This window comes from Brassica oleracea, chromosome C1 (genome assembly GCF_000695525.1).
Source record: "Brassica oleracea var. oleracea cultivar TO1000 chromosome C1, BOL, whole genome shotgun sequence".
NCBI classification, from domain to species: Eukaryota; Viridiplantae; Streptophyta; class Magnoliopsida; order Brassicales; family Brassicaceae; genus Brassica; species Brassica oleracea.
Genome location: NC_027748.1, coordinates 38,048,696 through 38,070,373, shown reverse-complemented (window position 1 = coordinate 38,070,373; position 21,678 = coordinate 38,048,696). Strand labels below are relative to the sequence as shown.

The following is a 21,678-nucleotide window of genomic DNA, read 5'->3' as shown; positions in this document are numbered from 1 at the left end:
TATCAAGCAACTCTTTCTCGGTTACTTCCTCACCACAAAGTCTCATCATTGAGACTATCTTAAACAATACTGAATTGTATTCATCCACAGACTTATAGTCCATGAATCTGAGATTCTTCCACTCATGTTTAGCCATTGGTAATAGCACCGTTTTCTGGTGATCATATCGTCGCTGTAAAGCGGACCAAAGGTCTAGTGGATTCTCCATGGTGAGGTACTGATCTTTTAGACCCTCAATGAGATGGTGGCGTATAATACTTATAGCCCTGTACCGATTCTTATCAGTCTCATTTTTGCCCTCGATGATAGCATCACCGAGTTCCTTTGACCTCAAGTTAATCTTTGTGTCAAGTGCCCATTGCAAATAGTTGTCTCCGGAGAGATTAAGGGCAGCATAGTCTAGGTTTGAGATTTTCGACATCTGAATCACATTATCATTCGTAATTTAGGGTTTCACAATGTGATCATGTGGCCGCAAGGCAATCAATAATTTTCGGCCACAATCAAGTCTTATACAATCATGTTTCAGACACTCTAATCGACCATGGTGCGAACAATCATTAGATTATATATGTGACAAATAGATCAGGCCACACGGCCATACAATTTTATGATGCAAACTATTCAAGTTTATACGATCTATATGTCATGCTGGTTGATAATTAAAACAAGACGAATGCAATTCATATTCAGTTTTATATGTTATGCAAACAACCTTAATCAATTGGTTTCAATTATGAAATCTAGGGTTTTGATTTAAACAATACTAGAATTCGATTTTAGCAATATGTGATCAAGGTTTCAAGGCCTTTAGGATTTAATTTTGAGATTCAAATTATACAATCAATCTATCAATCCTACAACCTCAGATCATCAATCATTCAATCTAAACAAGAACAATCTAGAAACCTCAATGATCAATCGATCAGATAAGGACATTAAACAAAACCGATTTAAGCTTTAGGGTTTCTAGGGTTTCGATTCCAGATTTAAGGTTTCTTAATTCAGATCATAACAATCAATAAAACAATCAATCATGTTCTAGGGAATTGATTTCAATCTAGTGATTATGAGATGATCAGTTTTAGGTTATACCAATTTTTAGGGTTTTATCAAGAACAAAGGATTTCCATAATAATGGATTAGGGTTTTAGGGTTTGATCATTATGTTCTCAGATTAAACGGTATACCTTTGTTTGTAGGGTTGAAACAGGACCACCAAACAGAATGGATGAACCTCGAGCTGCACACGGACGGACGCGAGCTAGCTGTCGTCGGATGCGAGCTGAACGGGACGAGACGCGTCTGCTTCCTATCGGGTTCGCGAGTTGCTTCCTATCGGGTTTGCAAGCGGCTGATCAGGATTGCGAGCTGGTTAATCGGGAACGCGAGCTGGCTGTGATGCGAACGGGAAGCCGAGGTCGTCTAGGATCAGGAACACCTTAGGGTTGGAGCTGATCGGATGTTGACGAGTTGGAACGCGAGCTGGGACGAATTAGGGTTCGTCGGGATTAGGTTAAAGTCGCCGGCTAGGTTAGGGTTTAAGGGGTTGGCGATTTTAGCTTAGATTACAGAGGACAATCGTGTTGATAACGTGTATTAAAACGAAGGTTTTAGGTCTGAATATTTCTATGTTTCATTAATGAATAGGTGTTCCCTAATATAGGGGATTACATGATAAGTAAAAAGGAAAGTATTCAAAACCTAAACCCACTAAGATTAGGAAAACTACTAATATATAATAATGGAAAGATAACAATTACAAGGAAAAGGAAAGATGGTTTCCTTTTCTCCAAGCCGCCTCTTTCTCTCTCCATGACATGGCCAACTCTCTCTCTAGTTGTATAGGCCGGTTATGGACATCCACTAATTAATTTATAACAATCACAATTTTAAAATCAAAATCTAAAAAAAAAATATCACCAAATCACGTCATTAAATAACAAATACACAAGCTGTCAAAAAAAATACACAAAAAGAAATGTTGAGATTTGATTTCAAAGTTTGTTACCAAAGCAAATATGACAATAATTATAGTTTTTTTCTTACCAAAGACAATAATTATAGTTATAAGCCGCCAACAAGCTTAAAAAACAAATACAACAAGTTATTTTTAATATGACAAAATTATATACAACAAGTTATTTTTAATATGACAAAATTATATACAACATTACATATATATAGATGCGTGGGTGTATAAAAGCCAAGATGCGTATTTGAATCTTTCTCTCTCTCATTCTCTCCTCTGTGCTAAAATGGGTTCTACGGATAAAGCCATTTCTTATGGCTCTGCATTAGTGTTATCGCTGCTGCTTCTTCTTCTTCTTCCTCTGCTTCACGAAGCTGAAGGGTGTGATATGTTCACGGGACGATGGGTGGAGGACGCTTCCTACCCACTCTACGATCCCTCCACATGTCCTTTCATACGACGCGAGTTCGCTTGCAAGAGAAACGGACGGCCTGATCTCGATTACCCTACCTTCAGATGGCAACCTCAGGGCTGCAAATTAGCAAGGTATCATCAATTACTCTATATTACTTTTATTTATTTTATTTATTAGATTTTAGTTTTGTTGTTTCTAGATATATTGAATCAAGAGATATCGTTATGCATATATATATCACACGCGCAGCCAGAAAATTTCTTGTTTTTTTTTTTTGTAACTGAAAATTTCTTGTTCTTGCTTTTAAAATTCTAGATATTCTTTTAATCTGTTCGTCAGTTTTTATCTGTTGAAATTATGTTACATTAATGAAATGAAGGAAAGAGAAAAAGTATACGTTTATGCAATTGTCGGTTTCAAAATTACTTTAAACATAATAGTTCAATTGTTCGAAGAAATCTTGATTTGATTCATATAATTTACAAGAAAATAGAAAGTATGTACCTTTTTGCAAAGTACTTTTGAATGAGCAGCAAATGGTAAAAGAGAACGCTATTTATATATTTGTTTTGCCATAATGGACTGATGTGTGTTGGAATCTCTAAACTGCATGAGACGTAAACGAACTCTTTTGTCCATAATATGCCAACTGGTGATTTTTTCGTGCATCACACGCGCCACCAGTGAGATTAGGACACCCACCAAACTCACAAAGCTCATAGGCAGACATAAATTCCCCCACACGCAGGGACACTAACTCAAACTCTGGACGACTTTGGCCTGCTGCTTTTTTTTTACCGTTAATATATCATGTCACTGCCTTAACACGGCACCGCTATTTATTTTTATTTGTGTAAGGTTCAATGGAGTGGAGTTTTTGGAGAAAAACAAAGGGAAGAAGATAATGTTTGTTGGTGATTCACTTAGCCTAAATCAGTGGCAATCTTTGACATGTATGCTTCACTCTTCTGTTCCCAATTCTCCTTACAACATAACAACACAAGGCACTATCACAACCTTCACATTCCAGGTAATAATAAAAACCAATTCTGCATTAATTTGTTTTAGGTTAAGTAAAATGTTTCTTAAACAGGAAAACTGGGATGAGTTAAACCGAACTAAACCAGAAATGGTTAATGTTTTCAGGAGTATGGAGTGGAATTGAAGCTTGATAGGAACGTGTATTTGGTAGATATAGTGAGGAAGAAGATTGGGAGAGTGTTGAAACTTGATTCGATCAATGACGGACATAATTGGTCAGAAATGGATACATTGATTTTCAATACTTGGCATTGGTGGAGCCGTAGAGGTCCTTCACAACCGTACGTTGAATGTTCTTCTAAACTAAACCATTCAATTTGCTAACAAGATAATGTTCAAAAGTCGATTTTTTTTTGTAGATGGGATTATATCCAACTAGGAAGTAACGTTACAAAGGACATGAACCGTATGAAAGCATTCAAAATCGCACTCGGGACTTGGGGCAAATGGGTCGATACTGTTGTGGATACTCAGAAAACTAGAGTCTTTTTCCAAGGAATTTCACCATCTCATTACAAGTAAATTGTTATACATTTTACGAAAGATCAATACCTATAATATCTGTTTGAACTTTAAACATTGTTTTTTTAAAGAGGGGCTTTATGGGGTGAACCAACGGCAAGGAGCTGCGCAAAACAGAATGAACCACTTTTGGGGACAAGTTATCCAGGAGGATTGCCAGCTGAAGTTGGAGTTCTGAAGCGAGCACTTGGGATAATATCGAAACCGGTGACACTGCTAGACATTACAATGCTTTCATTGCTTCGCAAAGATGGCCACCCTTCGATATACGGTCTAGGAGGCCGAACCGGCAATGACTGCAGCCACTGGTGTCTTTCTGGGGTACCAGATACTTGGAATGAGATTCTTTACAACTATATGGCTTAGTAAAAACATTTTAAACATAGAAAAAAAACATAGCATATTTGTTAATGTTTGATTCTGCATTTGAATCTTAATAAGAAGGTACGGCTATTAAAAGCATTAAACGTAATTTGTGCATACGAGTGAAATTAAAGAGAGGTGGTAGTGAGTTTGAGGAAGGGGATGGTGTGCGTCCCAAGAAAGTTAATCAGATAATGTGAATTCATGTAAAATATCTGAGTGGTTGGACAAATCTGAGCAGGGTTAGAGGAAGACAACTAAGCTTGAGTTAGTTAGGAGATTTTTTCTGTCAACAAAGTACATATCCAATTACTTGAGTCTCAAGCAATCTCTTCGTTAATTAGATAACAATGGAATTGAATGGGATTTCAAGAAGTTGTTTTTAAAATGGATCAAGAATCATATTCGTAAATTAGCTTATATCTGGAAGGCAAACAACCTTGGAGATCTCACAATGCTTTTTCGTAAAATCAAACCGGTCCTTACCTCAGTGCTTGAGCATTTGAGTGCACATAAAGAGGTCACGGTTCGAACCGAGTAGGGCACTTTATTTCTTTTTTAGAATTTGTAATCATTTTAATACTTAAGGTAACAACAACAAAAAAAAGCAAATAAGAGGTTGAAACAAAATCAACAATCCTTCATTACAGTACATTAACCTTGTTTTCTCTAAGTAATTTCTGCCAAAGCAATGTTCATTGAGGTCTGCCTTTTGATGAGTATGTGATTTGTGTTTCTAGAATCGAAATGGAGTTTCAGGTCCGTACGTACTTGTCGCTCCTCATATTGAACTGATCAAACTTTGAACTGTTACTATAATCTACAGGCTTCACCGTCTCTTCTCCTGCTGTTGTCTTTGGTTCTGTCTCTGTTGTTTTATCTCTATGGCGACGCCTTGATCTTGATCGCTCTTTATGTACCTTTGGTTGGAGAATCTCTCCCGAGGCATAGAACTGTGCATACTCCTGGAGTTTTGATGATGACCGGTGGTGCTTAGACGATGGATCCTTCATTGCACTACTTGATCTCAACTTCACGGTCTTATGTTCACTCGGTTTAGGCAAGTAGTGGGCATGTCGGGACTCAGAGACTGGTACTGGTGCAGTATGATGCCTTGGGAGTAAAGGTGGTTCTTGTTCGTCTTCAGGCATTTTGAGTCTATCTAGTGGCCTTAGATTGGAGCTGGCTTTGAAACGGGATGGGACTATGTGGTTGGCGAAAACCTCAAGTCCGAGCTGAGCTGCTGTATAGCATATGGCTAATGAGAAGTGAAACAAAGGCGTGAAAACAGAACACATTGCATCCTCGCTTGGTCCATCTCTGTATCCATCTAACATTTAATTTTCCCCCAGCTATTGTAGTAACCCCTGAATCACCAATCTTTCGGATGGCAAGATTCAAAGTGTCAGCGACGTAAAGATTGCCTTTTATCATCCACAGTGACTGACTCCTCTGGGATGATTAAAACGAGCCTCGCTTGGATTTCCATCTGCATGTCCTATCAAAACCAACCATATATTCTCATCAATTTATGGAGTAAAACATCTAATGAAAAAGACATGACTGTGAAAATGAGTGAAAAAGTAGAACTTGTAGTTGTAGATCCTCTAATATTGTCAGATAAGTCAAAACCTTAAACTTGCAGAACATTCAATGGTCACGAAGGTCATTCTCATTGTCCTGGAAAAGATATTATTAAGTTTGTCAAAAAAAAAAATGTTTTGATAGATTTCTTGGCTTGAGGTTTAAAGGTCATTCCTCTGAAAAAGAAATTAACTTTGCAAGAAAAGAGGAGTAAACAGATTAAGTGCTGAATTCAATCCAAGAACCTTCTGTTTGGTTTTCTCTTCCTAGTTGATCGCCTCCTCGTCTCAACAACATGTTGATCGTTATTTTCTTCTCTCCCTATCATCGAAGAAGAAGAAGCAGTAGCAACAACAGTCAAAGGTGGTTCTTCTCTTGCTCTCTTCCTCTCATATTCAGCATCATCCGTCCGAAGCTGGAATCTACAAACAGGACACGAGTTTCTTGTCTCTAACCATGGCAAGATACAACTATCATGGTAACAATGTCCACATGGCAGCTTTTTCCCTATTTCACCCGTCACCATGGCATCTTTACACACAGCACAAACCAAACTCATCCTCTCTCCTTCCTCCACACAAGTAGAACCAATCTCGAAAGTCTCTAACGCCTCAACCGCTGACTTGGCAGCTGGTGGTGCTCCTCTCCTTCTACCACCACCGTTATCTACTTGCAGTATATTTGGAAGAAAAGCGACGTCGTACCCAGCTAACCTGTCGATCATTCTCAGTATGTGTATTTCCCTTTGCCGACGAAGCTCGTTCAGCAGCTCTTCAAATCTAATTGAATCTTGGGGAAGTGGTGGCGGAGGCTCCGGAATCGCCTGGATTGACCTGATGAAACCTTTGTTGCATTCGCAACACAGGACCACGTGTTCTAAGGTTCTAACGGCGACATGTTTGTCGCAGTGGTAGCACCAGTCTGACTCTTGAGCTTCGGACATGGCTCTTTCTTTTCGTCAAATCGGGTTGGTTTTAGGTTAATGATTTGAGTTGTGTTTTCCGAACCATAACAGTAAACAGTAATAAGGTCATCATGCTATTTATACACAACTAAAATAACTCTTTGCCCCGAGGCGAAAAGGAATGTCCGAGGCGAAACGGAAACTACATAAAAAGGAAATATATGAATAAAAAAAAGGAAATAGAAGAATAATTTAGATCAATATAGTAACTTTATTTAGAATTTGTTTTTTCTTTCTCTTGGTCCAGATTCATTAATAGCTTTTCATTGTAGAGATTTACGTTCTTTTCACTTCCAAAAACTATAGAATATGTATTTTAGCAAAAAAAAAAAATTATAGAATATGTTCGTACCCTGAAAGATACAACTGCAAATTTGAAAAGAGAGACACGCACTATCATTTGATCTCTGCTGGAGTTGGATTTCACACACAAATTCGACTCACTGAAAAGCCCATCCGGATCAAGAAAATTTTGAACATTCACAGCCGAATTGATTAAAAACCAGCTGTTTCTCATATTTGTAAGGCCTCTTAATTCGAACTTGATGTGGCGAGCTCTAAAACAACAAAAAATCAGATAAGACCGAGTCAACAAAAAATCAGTTTCCATGGAAAGTATCTATTAATGATCTGAGGAGTTAGATGTGGCATGTACATCTAAGTATCAAAACTATAAGTCTATGAAATATTGTGAAATCCCTGTGTATATTCCTTTAGTTCAACGTTCATATATATACAAGACTCTTTCCTATTTATGATCCTATCGTATCTCTACCATATCTCTTCATATACAGAAACATAAATTAAGCCCAATATCTCTCTCCTCAAGTTGGTGATACGAAATTTCGTACACCCAACTTGGACATCAAATATTCAAATGTTGGTCGTGGTAAAGTCTTTGTGAAGAGGTCTGCGATCTGGTCCTTTGTTGAAATGTGGGGCGTGACAATGAGACCATCTTGTACTGCATCTCTTACTTGATGACAATCAACCTCTATATGCTTCGTTCGTTAGTGAAAGACCGGGTTTGCTGCTATATGAATTGCAGCCTGGCTGTCGCAATGAAGAGTGATCAGACGTGGATGATTGAACCCGAGTGTCTTCAGTAATGCTTTTAGCCATTTGAGTTCACGAAGAGTATACGCCATTGCTCTGTACTCGGCTTCTTTGTTTCTTGTTTCTTTGTCTTCCACGAAATTGGAGAACAGTCCAAGTAGACAATGTATGCTGACAGTGAGCGACGTGTTCTTGGACAAGCTGCCCAATCTGAGTCGCACTAAGCTGTGATGTTGAGATCGCTGTCTGACCGAAGGATGGTTCCTTGCACTGGTGAACCTTTAAGATAACGAACAAGCCAGAGTGCAACTTCCCAATGAGCCACTAACGGTTTCTGCATAAATTGGGACAGGATATGGACTGCATAACTGAGATCCGGTCTTGAGATAGTCAGGTAAATGAACCTCCCCACAAGACGCCGATATTGTTCGGGGTTGGCAAAGAGATGACCAGTGGCTGAGCCGAGTTTATGATTCAATTCGATGGGAACTGCCGAGGGTTTTGATCCAAGTAAACCTGCTTCGGCGATGATATCTAACGCATACTTGCGCTGAGAGAGACAAAACCCATAAGATCCTCCTCAGACTTCAATGCCTAAGAAGTATTTCAACTTGCCTACGTCTTTCATGTGGAAACATTTGTGCAGCTGAGCCTTAAATTTCTGAACATCTCCCAATTCGTTTCCTGCAACAATAGAATCGTCTACATAGACAAGAACATGTAGTATTGTTGGCATTGTTGCACCATTCTTATACGAGAAGAGTGAGTATGCGGTAGCCCAAATCGTTTACATAGAAAAGAACATGCAGGATCGTATCTCTACCATATCTCCTCATATATGGAAACATAAATCATAGCCCAATAGTCTATAAGAAGGAAGAGTTGAGATCATAAAAGATGAGCACTTACTTTTGGTATAAATCACAAACATTTTTTATTGAAAGTTCATTATTGTATTATTCAATCTTATCACAAAATATAAATCCAATTCATCGGTTCATTCTTAATAAAAAAATTGTTCATAAATAACTCGTAGAAGAATAGTATAGACAGACATAGTAACTTCATTTAGAATTTGTGTTTTTTTCTCTTGCTCAAATTCATTAATAGCTTTTTATCATAGGAGTTTGTGTTTTTCCTCTTACAAAGATTAATCATGTTGTAATAATGTTGTCTAGATGGCAACTATGAGCCCGTCAAGGCATCAAAAAAATCATGGTTCAAGCGATTTCTTATAAGTTCGATTTAAACTGCCTAAATCGGATTTAATTATTCTAAAATAGTTCAAATCGATTTAAATTGGTGTAAATTGATATAAATTGATGTAAATCAGTTAAGTTCCTAAAAATAATTTTATAATCATACTCAAAAAGTAAAAATATATAATATAAATATCTATAATATAATATATGAAATAATTTCGTAACGCCTCTAAGTTCCAAAATAATTGGCCTAGTTGCTAAGTCCATACATAACGTATATATACTATCTAGCGATTTCTTGAACATTATAAGAAAAAATTTGCTTTAAAGAGGATAAATAAAAGATATATTTCTATATACATATGCAAAGATGATAAAAGATATATGCATTATAATTTGAGGCTGAGCATTGGAGTTGGATTCACATGCAAATCCGATTCACTGAAATCCATTCCAATTAAGCCGACTTTAAATATTCACATCCCAATTGTGTAGTAGAGTCTTATCTTTAATACTACAGTCGTAACTAGGCCTTTTACATCGCCCATTAAAGTTCCTACCTTCGATGCGATTCATGGGGCCGTCGGATGGTGCTAACTGCTTACCACTATAAGTCCCGGACAAATAACCACATAATTAGAAAACACGAATAGATGATTAAAGATTCATTTATTCATTTATGTTTTTATGAATTAAATTTTTTGAGTCAGTGAATCTAAACTAAATATTTAAATATTTAAAATACTTTTAGCTTGGTGTAAAAAATAATATCAAGCATCGATTTTATAAAACAGTTCAAGAAGATGTATTCAGACGTAAATCTTTCTAAATATACACATAGATTTACCGGATATAAAATTATCCATATGATTTTTTATATCTTATTAGTATTTTTGTGACTAGCTTCTTATAAAGAACATCTGAAAGTGTTTTCACTTAAAAAAATTTCACATGAAGATATCTCTTAATAAAATGTTGTTATTTTGGTGAAAGTTCTACGTGCAGTGGGAGATATCTTTCCAAACTTCTCACCATCTATATTAATAAAAAAAATTAAAAATGAAAAGAAAAATGCAAAATGAAAAGAACCTACTATTTTTTATTCTGACACACACGGAAGGAACTTAGACCATGTTTAACCCAAGATTTTTAAATTTTTAGAGTGGGGTTCTTAGCGGAAGTTAAGAAACAGCTTGTTTAATTTCCGCTGAGAACATCATTATCCAAGTCTTAAGAACATCATTATCCAAGTCTCTTGGATAAGTCTCTTAACATAATTATGATTAAAAAAAAAAAATTGTAAAAATACAGGAGACGTCTCCTAATTTGGTATTACAAGAGACGTCACTTCCTCTGTCTCTTTTTCTCCATCTCTACCGTCTCTCTAATCTCTCTCTCTCCTTCTCTCAGTTGGATTCTTGAACTCATCTTCCCCATCCACAACCATGACTGAGGTAATTCAAAAACTCACATCTTTTCTTGATTGATTTCTTTCCAGGAATCTATTCGAATTACCAAAATCTTAAATCTTTTTGGAAACTGTCTTATCTTGTTAATTTGAAATTGATCTGAAGTCTTGTAGAGAGAGGAGAAGTCTTCGAAGTTGAGACCGGCGTTTCCAGGCTGGATGTAGGACTCGACGGTGGCGTTGAGGCCGAGACGAGAGAGAGCTTGGCTTAGCTCCTCGAGGGTTATGAAACCGTAGCCGTTGTGATCAATTGATATAGCTCTGAGAAATTAGACAAAGTTTTGACATTTTTTTGTTTATAAACCAGTCAAGGTCAGGCTATTGTTAGATCACAGTAATCAATTTGGCTGATTGTATCTTCTCCTTGCCCGTTCTCATTCTAATATCTCCTTTTACCAATGTGACTGCAGTAAAGCTAGAGTTGATTAATAGATTTTGAGCTTGCTTTTGAGATATTCGCTTTGTGGTTTTATGATCGAGGCTCAAGGCCTTGTAAAAGAAAGATATCTTTGTCCTAGACTTGTTTTGTTCTTCTCGACTTGTTTCTCTTGTTGCACCGATCAGTTTTTTTCTAGGTTCTGGTCAAGCTTAATATTGAGTTCTCTTTTACTTTTTCTTACACAGGCATTCTTGCTTGCCTTGATGGGTATATGAACATAGCAATGGAGCAGACAGAGGAGTATGTCAACGGCAAGCTCAAGAACAAATACGGTGATGCCTTGGCGCTTAGAGATGAGTACTTTGCTGTTGATGATGATGTGGAGCAGACAGAGGAGTACTTTGGAGCAGACAGTTGGAACAACAATTGCAGGAGTGTATATTCTAGTGGGAACAGTAGCTAGACAACACACAGGACCTGCTCTTGCTGTATCGTTCTTCATCGCTGGAGTAGCAGCTGCTCTCTCCGCTTGTTGCTATGCTGAGCTTGCTTCTTGTTGTCCATCTGCTGGCAGTGCTTATCATTATGCTTACATCCTCTTGGAGAAGGGTATGTACTAGATAGGATTCTATTGTCAAGCATTTTACTGAAACGATGTTTAAGCTTCTTGTGGACTTAGCATCACGTAAGCTTCTTGTGCCTTTCATGCATTCTTGTCATGATCACAGTTACACATACTCGATGATTGTTGATCTGGAAATCTTATTAACTCTCTGTTTCTTGTTCATGTTTATAATTCTTTTTTTTAAGAATCCATAACTAAGAGACTTTCAATAAATCATTTAAATGTTCAAATCTCTTTCTAAGTCTCTTAACTCACTTTTACGCTTTAAAAACTATTAAAAATTAATTAAGAAACCCTTTAAAGGGTTTTGGGATAATGATGCGAGCAACCTCATTGGGGTTTTTTGTTCCTAGATTCTTAAAATACATATATGTGTATGCATATATGTATGTAATTGCGGGGTTCTAAAAGCATCTCCAATGTAAAACTCCATTTTTTCCTTCAAAATGGAGTAAAAGTGAAAATGGAGTAAAATTGCTCCAACTCTACTCCATTTCCCACTCCATTATGAAGTGATGAACAAACAAAAAATAAACTACTCCATAAATGGAGTAAATTTCATTATATAGTGAGATATGGAGTTGGGTTGGAGCATTCTTTACTCCATATCCACTTTTACTCCATTTTAGAGGAAAAAATGGAGTTGGGATGGAGATGCCCTAAGCTTTACGGAAAACCCAACCCCGCAATTACATACGCATATATAATATATACATACACATACATGTATTTTAAGAACCTAGGAGCAAGAAACCCCCAATAAAATTGCTCTAAGAACTTCATACTAAGAACTCCGGATTAATCATGATATTATATGCGACATGTGTCACTTTCCCAATTAGTTTATATTTTATTTGTTTTAAATTTAATGGCACTAATAGTATATATTAATATTAAATCCATTAGGTATCCAATTGAGAAATGGTTCCTTGCTGATGTTGATGATCTAAGTACGAATGGCCTAAAGTGTCTTTTTGAATATTTTATCCAGAAAGAAAATAAAGGTGCACACTAAAACTAGCCAATACATTGCATTTATTAAAATATAATACAGAACTTAAAAATTTATTTAATGCAACTTTCTCGATAGAGTCCTTTAATAGTACTTAGTAGATTATGTTAGTCAGTGATTAGTCTCTTAAGTTCCCAACAAACAATCATTATCCAGCTTACAAGAAACATAATTAACTTAGAAGATCTTCTGTTTCCTTGGATCCTTAACTTTTACATCATTACCAGACACAGACAAAAAAAAAAACGTCGGTCAGTCATACGATCATGGCCTCTCTTCCTCCACTCATCTTCTTCTTCACCCTCCACTCTCTTCCCACCCTCTCCGTCGCCGATCACCGCGAAACCACCAGATCGCGTTTCAAACCACCACATTTCTCCCCTCTCCTCATCTCTCCTCCATCCCAAAACGCCACCTCACCTACTCGCTACCTCGAGGTCAAAAAGCCTCCCGTCCTCCCCGATTCTCCGCCGCCACCGTGCTCTCACCACATCCTCCACCACGAGTTCGCCTACACCTACGGAAAACCTCCTGTCCTCACCAACTACACTCTCCCCTCTCACTGCCCCTCTCTTGAATTCTCCAAGATCGTCCTCGAATTCAAATCCACTTCCAAAGGAAGACAGTTCGACCGCATCTTCGGCGTTTGGCTCGACGGCGTCGAGCTTCTCCGCAGCTGCACCGCTGAGCCTAGGTCAAACGGCATCGTTTGGTCTGTCCAAAAAGACGTGACTAGGTATCACTCTATCCTCGTCAAGAACCAAACTCAGACTCTCGCTGTTTACCTCGGTAACCTAATAGATAAAACCTACACTGGCGTCTACCACGTGGACGTGATCTTCCATTACTATCCTTCTTCTTCTGGTTACAGCTCTCCTCGAGCTGATATGATCCTCCCCGTTTCAAGAAACCTTCCCTTAAACGCTGGACTATGGTTTGAGATCGTTAATTCTAGTTACAAGGAAGTAGTGATCCCTAGGAATGTGTATAGAGCTGTTCTCGAGGTTTATGTTTCTTTCCATGAGAAAGACGAGTTTTGGTATGGTAATCTTTACAATGACTTTGTTACCGCTAACAATCTAAGTTCTCCTGGTAACGGACCTTTTAGAGAAGTTGTGGTTACTCTCGACGGCGATGTTGCCGGTGCGGTTTGGCCTTTCCCCGTTGTTTTCACTGGAGGGATCAATCCTTTGCTATGGAGACCCATCACAGCTATTGGCTCTTTTGATTTGCCGAGTTATGATATCGAGATGACGCCTTTCTTGGGGAGTTTGTTGGATGGAGAGGCTCATAAGGTGGGGTTCAGTGTGACTAATGCGTTGAATGTTTGGTATATAGATGCGGATTTGCATCTTTGGTTGGATAAGGAGAAGGAGGTAGTTGAAGGGAAGGTGTTGGAGGTTAGGAGAAGCTCTCTTGAGGTTAGTTATGCTTCAGACTTCAAGGGTTTGAATGGTAACTTCACAACCAAGGCGAAAAGATCGGTACATTCGACAGGGTTGGTGAAGTCCTCTCACGGTGACATTATAACCAGTGCTAGTCAGGAGTTCACCTATGTAAACAAAATGGTTTTAGGTAAAGATGGGAATATGCAGATTATAGATCAGTTGATCCAAGCTGATGACCGTGTTCACGCCGAGAGAGAGTCCAGAGAAATCTACACGGCGAAATCCATCAAGAGTTTTCCTTTTTACCTATACTCTGACTATTTGGAGGGACAGAATCACACGTCGAAGGAGGTTGCGAATGTCACGATGGGATTCAACGAGGAGAGATCATGGAGTGACGATGATGGATTGATGAGAATGTTCAAGAGTAAGCTGGAGAATAAGCAAGAAGCGCAAGGGGTTATGGTGGTGAAGAATAACTTAGTGGTCAGTGGATATGGGGGCACGCAACAAGTGTATAACTATGTTGGAAGTGACCAGTGTTACTTCCGGAACATTAGTAGCTTCAACTACACCTTTCAATATGATAAGGTTGAAACCATTTGCAAGAAGAAAACATCGGATCTGACTTGACATATGAGAAGAGACAGAGGCCTTGTTCTTGCTTTGAATGAGTTCAAGGAAGGAAACATCACAAATAAGTTTTAAAAAAATAGTTTCCTTATGTTTCTTATCTTATTTTCAGACACTATGTCTCGGTCAGAATTTCTGAATTAACTGTCTTCCCCATCAGCAAGGCTTATCATGTTCTGACTTCTCTGGGAATAAACACATGAGTAGCAATGGAACCGGTTGAACAGGGTAAATGATTTGATAAACCTATTTATTTGAAGTAGAAGAAGTCAGTGCGAAACACTCTGGTTGTGATAGTAAACCGATCAATTTGAATAGTTATCAGATTCAACCGGTGTATAGTTATTTAGATTTTGAGACGATCAAGCTCGTTCGAATCACATAGTCCACATGAATAGTTATTAGATTCAACCGGTTTATAGTTATTCAGATTTTGAGACGATCGAGCTCGTTCGAATCACATAGGCGGCAGGCCACATGATGTGGACAAGGTTGGAACTCAAGAAAACAAGAAGATATCCATGGTTTAAAACTTTTCCATATGATTTTCTATGTTTTGAAAAGCCAAACAAAACTATTATCTCATAACTCAAATGAACATCCTTTCAACTAATTTAGCACTCCTTACTTCTTTTGGGCGATATTAGACTTGTGATTCTTTAGCCTAACCTACATATAATCATAGGCCGGTAGCACATGTACCTGATTTTATGATATTGGGATTTTTTAAAAAAAAATTATTTATGTAAGCATTTACCCATATATTAAAATGTGCTACACCTTTTTAATATAATTTTAAATTTTCTTTTTGAAATGGTATAAAATTAATATTTTAAAACAAAATGGAAAGGATTAAGGCCTAATTTATACGTTGTAAAGACAATTGAAATAGCAACATAAAAAGTTATTCCCTCAGTTTCACAAAGAATGTTTCTTAGACATTTTTCACACATATTAATAAATTGATTGAAATGCATTTATGTTTTCATTATTATCATCTATTTAACTAATAGCATTTTAGATAAATAAATTTAGAGTTAATTAGCTCAAAACCAATGAAAGACATGAAAATTAGGTGTATACCTAAAACAATACAACTTTAGGCTGCAGAGTATTTCAGAGTGATGCTAAATGACTTTTCTATCTTTTTGTAAACTACTTTCGTTTTGACCATTAGGAAAGTAGGTTTCTAGGTGTGCAGCAGTAGGATTTGAAAGATATTTTATAGATTTAGTTAAAATTTTGTTTATATTTTTTTGGAGAGAGAAAGAGAGAGAAAACCCATGTAAATAATCGGCTGAACTTTTTGATATCTCTTTTTTTTTGTAAAAGAACTTTTTGATATCTTTTCCTCAGTTCTTTTTTCCATATCTACTCCTCCGTCGTGTTTTTATCCGACAAGATTTTTTCAGCAATCGCATGGAATCCTTAACGACCAAGATGGCACGGCAATGCACGTTATTGTGTTAAATTCTAGGAGAAGCTTTGTCATTTTCCTTTTATTAACAGTGGCCACAATAAACATTAAGGATTATGATCTTTTTGTTATTATTGTAAGTTTATTTTTCCGCCCAGATTCCTCGTTTGTTCATCGTGAATAAGGGTGTCATAGGCATCAGATTTGAGCTTTTCTTCCTATTATAACCAATAATTTTATCCAAAGGTAAGAACCTAGATCAATGATTATCGCTGCTAGTTTTTGCTAGATTTAATTCATGCAACTTCTTTGGCAGTGTAGCTTTTTGTGGTAGCAGAAATTTTCGGTGGTTACGCAAGTACACATCAGGAATTGATAATGAAAGACATATGTATGGGTTAAAAGCTTGCATATAAACGATATTAAGGGCCAATAACAAAAGGTGGACGACTAATTATATATTTTCATTGCTAACATATTATTTACACATATATTCTAATATATAACCGTGTATAAAATATAATAGTACATATCAATAAAAAGTTAGGTAAATGAGGCAATATAAAATATGCTGGTTACAAGCTAGTTAAAAGAAGTTTAACATTCAAAATACAAATATCATTTGTAAATTGTATTAGAAAAACATATGGATAATTTCAAACGTTATACTAAGATGGTATAGCCGGCTAAAATTTTTAAGTGTTTTTAGGCATAATACTAGTTTCAACAAAAGGATATACAAATATTTGAAAATGTAGTTAACTGGATAAAATAGGCAAAGCTCAGCTAAAATTAATTTTTGCTTGCAATAAGAAAGGTTAGACGTCTAAATGACTTAGTATCACCAAAACGTGTTTTACCTTAGGCTGTGTACAACTAATTTAATATTTGCCTTGCTAACACATTATTTAGCTTATGAAATATAATTGTAGCATATTAATTTATAATTAGTTAAGTGACTTATTATAAGATACGCTGGTTATATGTTAGTTAAATGAAGTTTGATTGTTCAAATTAGAAATATCATTGTAAAGTGTATTAGGCAATCATATGACTAATTACAAATGTCATACTACATGGTGGTGTATAGTCGGCTAAAAACATTATGTGTCTTTTTGAAAGATTATATTAGCTTTAACAAAACAAAACACAAAATACTTGAAAATGTTGTTAACCGGATAAAACAGACAAATCTCAACTAAAAATATTAACTTCACTTCAATGATACATGTTAACTGACACTATAATACGATACACAATTATACCGAGACACAATTAGATCTTAAACCATATAGACAATTTCATTAAACCTAAGACATGATAGATGGAGAAGAAATATAAGCCAATTATTAGATGTCCAGTTCTCCTTGTGGATAGTTACAACATTTTTTGGATGGCTAACACAATTAATGAATAAGTCAATAATGAGATTAGCTATAAATTACCATACCTTTACACTTTATAGTTTTCACCATAAATTGAAACTCCTAAACCTCCTACAGTCTATGATGTAAGATTGCTTGTTAAGTTTGTAGTTAGGTGTGTAATTTGTTTAATAGCTTGTTAACGATAATGAGAAACCAAACTTTCAATTATCCAGAATTCACTGTTATGATACAATAATTTTCTGACTATCCATCTAATAAATTTTACGGTTAATAATTTTGTGAGCTGGTCATAAATTTAAGCATCCAAATACTTCATATACAATAATTATTGCCTTTAGTTACAACTAGAGAACCCACTTCTTTGTTGTTATAATCAAGATTAAATTTCGTACTGGTTTAATTGCAACTGTGAATATGATCAATTTCTTTGGGTTAAGGGCGTTGAGAATTTGTAGTTATCACCAAGAGCATGGAGGCTACCAAATGTATCAGTCCGCTGCCGCGCCGTCAATTGAAGACACATGAGGAACAAATCACACGAAGAAAAGCCACACTTCCAATTAACTCCAAAGATAGAGACTTGCCAGGAGTACCTCAAAGATCAATCCAATTGAAAGACAAATACTGTAAATTGGTAAAACTCAACTATGCTAGATAAATTTACCAAAACAAATCAATTAATATGGAAAGTCTCACCTCCAGTTTTATGTAGATCTGAAGACAACAATGAAAAAACTTGCACTAGTTCATGAAACGAATCAAGAAACTTTAATTTCTGATTTTTTTATTTTTTTTCTTTTGAAGGAAAAGAGAGATTTTGCAAAGTATTACAATAAGAAAATTTATTTGGTGTGGAGCAGGGTGGTGGCTGCACATTGTGTTCTCCATTTTTTAGATGAATCGGCAAGGAAAGAAAAAAGAGAGGATAGTAGAGATGAGAGAAGAAGAGAGATGAAGATTTAAAATTTTAAAAATATTATGACAGAAAATAATATCTTCACGTATCTAGCTTTAAGATTTTGGCTACAGTTTAGAGCAAAAAAGGATTGTTGTATTATACGGGTAGGAGGGTCATACACAATTGTGTATTGTTAGAAAATAGTAAATTTTGGTAGATTGCTATAAATAGGTTAAAATCCGTTGGTGTGAGTCCTAATTTCTCATAAATTTATTTATAAGATCATTGCATTTTATAATTAATATTGAGCTGAAAATAAGTATTAGCATTAAAACTGTAAAACTATATTTTTTGTGTAACAAAAAAAAAAGTAAAATGACACTTTTTTTTTTTTTTTGACAGCTTAATATGAAAGAGTGAGAGTAGTTCATAGCATAATGTTTGCTTGTTTATCACAACTCACCACCATGGCCTCACGACTTTGCTTTCGTGAATCATCCCACTTCTACTCTTTTGTTTACTAAAATTCAAAACAGAGGAATGCCCTCTTAATGTTTCTGATAAATAATGTTAAGTATCATCTAATAAGTCAACCGATTACACCAAAAAAAAGTCAACCGATTAATCATAACTTTATAATAGTTTTAGCTATCATCCAATATATTATCCAATAATTGAACCTTGTTATTTATTTACTCTATAAAGGAATATATGTAAGACTGTAAGCTACAGCCTACATATGTTTTCTTTTTGCTAGAATTAGTTCAGAATTGTTGCTAATTTTTAAATTAAGAAGACATCATTATACATTCAATCCATAAAGAAATACAAAAGGGTCAATGATGAATGTTCGAACGAATCAGTCTACCAAGAGCCATTTTTCTAATATCTTCAAAAACAACTCATAAAACTTATACAAATCATCTAAAATAGACAAGAACCCACATTCGTTAAAAAAAGGACAAGAACGTAGCGATACATATCATAAACACTTTTTGTTTCTTTTACAAATACAAACTTGGTTGACTTGCGGACATATTGTAATGACGTATTCGATGAGTTGAAATTTCGAATTTCTATTTATAGGTAAAAGAATTTTAAAAATGTATTAACCGTTCCATCTCTTTTTTTTTTGTCTTTTTACAGAAGGTATTCAACTTGAGAACAAGTATAGAACTATGACTTTCTGTTATTAATTATAGTTTCAGAGAGATTTAGGGATATAAATCATATACACTTAGAAGCTGAGAAACATGTTGACAATTAATGACCGCATAAGTTTATTAGCCTTCTCGTGATTTTCATATCTTCATATTCTCATAGCAATTACTAACCAAAAAATGCTACGGTATACCAATTTGTTTTTATAAATAACCTACAAAATATTTTGTTCAAACAAAAAAACCTATAAAATGTTTTTTTTTTTTTTTTTTTTTTGTCATCAGCATTACAGACTCATGTTGACTCTGTGAACCAAACCGGGTGAGCTGAATCCATGTGAACGACAAAAGACGATTGCTTCCTAGCACTGCGTGCCAGACTATCCGCCTTTGAATTTTGCGTCCGTGGTACATAGATAATGTCTGCTCTTATGAAGCTCTCTTTCAGGATCGTGATGTCTTCTAAATAATTTGCAAAAGCTGGCCATTCTTCTGGTTCCGAAACCATCTTCACCAATTGAGAACAATCCGTTGCAAACGTAACCTGAAATTGACGTAAATTCCTCATGCATTCCATTGCCCAGAGTAACGCTTCTATTTCCGCATGAAGAGGCGAAAGACTAGCCCTGACATTTCTCGCCCCCAACAAACCATCAAACTCTTCCAAAGTACTAAGCCAACCTTGTCCTGAGAAACTAACACCCTCTTTCCATGAGCCATCTGTAAAACACCATCTACCTGGTATCGACGGTAATATCGGATCTATTATTGATGTTATCATCCTCTGATCGATTGCTATTTGTGCTTCCGCCCACAGTATCGATTCTGTTTCAGCCAGTTTAAGCGTATCCATAGGGTCCATATCCAAATTACTAAAAACTTTATTATTCCTAGCTTTCCAAATGTACCAAAGTATCCATGCAAACTGATGATCTTCCATCGACGGGAGAATTCTCCAGAATAGATAATCCATGTTTGTAAAGAGGGAATTTGTTGGAAAAATAGTTGGATTTGATGGTATCTTCGAAAGAGCCCAAACCTGAAGAGCTGGCGGACATTCAAAAAAAACATGATTTATCGATTCCTCCACAGCTCCACATCTTACACAACATATATCTCCTTTAATCCCCCTTGCTTGTAAATTCTTCCGCACTGCAATGCATCCTGTCATTAATTGCCATAGAAAATGTTTTAATTTCGGTGGGCACCGTATTTTCCAGCAGTGAGCCTTTAAAACATCCACTGTAGGACCAATCAGTAACGGTGGTCTATCTCTATCTGGGTAGATACGTTCTACCTGATATCCTGATTTAACCGAAAATTTTCCATTTTTTGTAAAGTGCCATCCATCTCTATCTACCCGTTGAGTCCTGCCCAGTGGTATACTTTCTATAAGTTTTGCATCCTGAGGATCCACCAACGCACGAATTACCTCTAAATTCCAAGTACGCGATGTAGAATCAATGAGGGATTCTAATTAAATTGATTATGCTTTTGTTTGACCGGAAATTTGGAGTATATATGATTTTATTCTCTTCATTTATAGAAACATTTAATTAGTTAGAATGTAGCCCAATAATTTGTCATAAATGTTGTTGTGTTATCATCCAAATTCAAAACTTTTGACGTCAACTTGATTGCCTGTAAAAGTGATAAATTTGTGCATGTTCGTGCATAGACAAAATGCAGGCACGAGCTCGCACGACCTGGTTCTTTTCTGTTTTTTTCACAAGTTAAAATCAACTAATTTCTTCCAAAGCTAAGAATTAACCCAAAAACAAAAGTTAAGATTAATATCAAACCCTGTTAAATGCAATTTTACAACTCATGTTCCACCTACATTTCCCAAGTTGGAAATCAAGAGGGCCGTGCCTGAATATTGTGGGCCCTTAAGCAGAAATTTTTTTTTGGCCCATAAATTATTAATTTCAGGAAAATTTTTAAAATTCTATAGCTGGGTTTGAACCCGCGACCCTAAAGTAATAAAGGCCACGGTTACCAACTGTGCCGATGCGCCTCAGTCCATGGATCAGTACATGGAACCGTACCATGATGGAGATCAGACCGTTCAGGACAGCTCAGCCGAGGTTCGCCTTCCTAGCCGTACCGCCAAGGACGATCGAGCCGTGTACCGCCTCGACCCACTTACATCCAGAATGAAGCCTCGACCAAGTCCACGTCCTGAAGACCA

At 36.3% G+C, this 21,678-nt stretch overlaps 3 protein-coding genes and 1 long non-coding RNA gene across 4 annotated transcripts; 3 read left to right on the top strand and 1 right to left on the bottom strand.

The window, feature by feature from the left end:
• Positions 1-2,223: 2,223 nt before the first annotated feature.
• Positions 2,224-4,422, top strand: LOC106345098 (protein trichome birefringence-like 41). The gene is made up of 5 exons (XM_013784359.1): positions 2,224-2,518; positions 3,246-3,417; positions 3,534-3,709; positions 3,788-3,946; positions 4,022-4,422. The coding sequence occupies exons 1-5, from the start codon at positions 2,259-2,261 to the stop codon at positions 4,314-4,316; spliced, it is 1,062 nt and encodes a 353-aa protein (XP_013639813.1). The 5' UTR covers positions 2,224-2,258; the 3' UTR covers positions 4,317-4,422.
• A 1,707-nt stretch (positions 4,423-6,129) lies between these two features.
• Positions 6,130-6,840, bottom strand: LOC106339339 (E3 ubiquitin-protein ligase CIP8-like). Its single transcript, XM_013778132.1, has one exon. It carries the CDS (start codon positions 6,838-6,840, stop codon positions 6,130-6,132), a length of 711 nt encoding a protein of 236 aa, XP_013633586.1.
• Positions 6,841-10,768: 3,928 nt separating this feature from the next.
• On the top strand, positions 10,769-11,753 carry LOC106344878. Its single transcript, XR_001270202.1, has 2 exons — positions 10,769-10,899; positions 11,212-11,753. It is a non-coding gene; the product is annotated as an uncharacterized LOC106344878 (long non-coding RNA).
• A 1,013-nt stretch (positions 11,754-12,766) lies between these two features.
• LOC106317753 (peptide-N4-(N-acetyl-beta-glucosaminyl)asparagine amidase A-like) lies at positions 12,767-14,883 on the top strand. Its single transcript, XM_013755525.1, has one exon. The coding sequence runs from the start codon at positions 12,870-12,872 to the stop codon at positions 14,622-14,624; it is 1,755 nt and encodes a 584-aa protein (XP_013610979.1). The 5' UTR covers positions 12,767-12,869; the 3' UTR covers positions 14,625-14,883.
• Positions 14,884-21,678: the final 6,795 nt, after the last annotated feature.

Coding starts and splice junctions, on each gene's coding strand:
- LOC106345098 (XM_013784359.1), top strand. CDS start 2,259: ATGGGTTCTACGGATAAAGCCATTTCTTATGGCTCTGCATTAGTGTTA. Junction 3,418..3,533: donor TCACAACCTTCACATTCCAG/GTAATAATAAAA, acceptor TAATGTTTTCAG/GAGTATGGAGTGGAATTGAA. Junction 3,947..4,021: donor ATTTCACCATCTCATTACAA/GTAAATTGTTAT, acceptor GTTTTTTTAAAG/AGGGGCTTTATGGGGTGAAC.
- LOC106339339 (XM_013778132.1), bottom strand. CDS start 6,840: ATGTCCGAAGCTCAAGAGTCAGACTGGTGCTACCACTGCGACAAACAT.
- LOC106317753 (XM_013755525.1), top strand. CDS start 12,870: ATGGCCTCTCTTCCTCCACTCATCTTCTTCTTCACCCTCCACTCTCTT.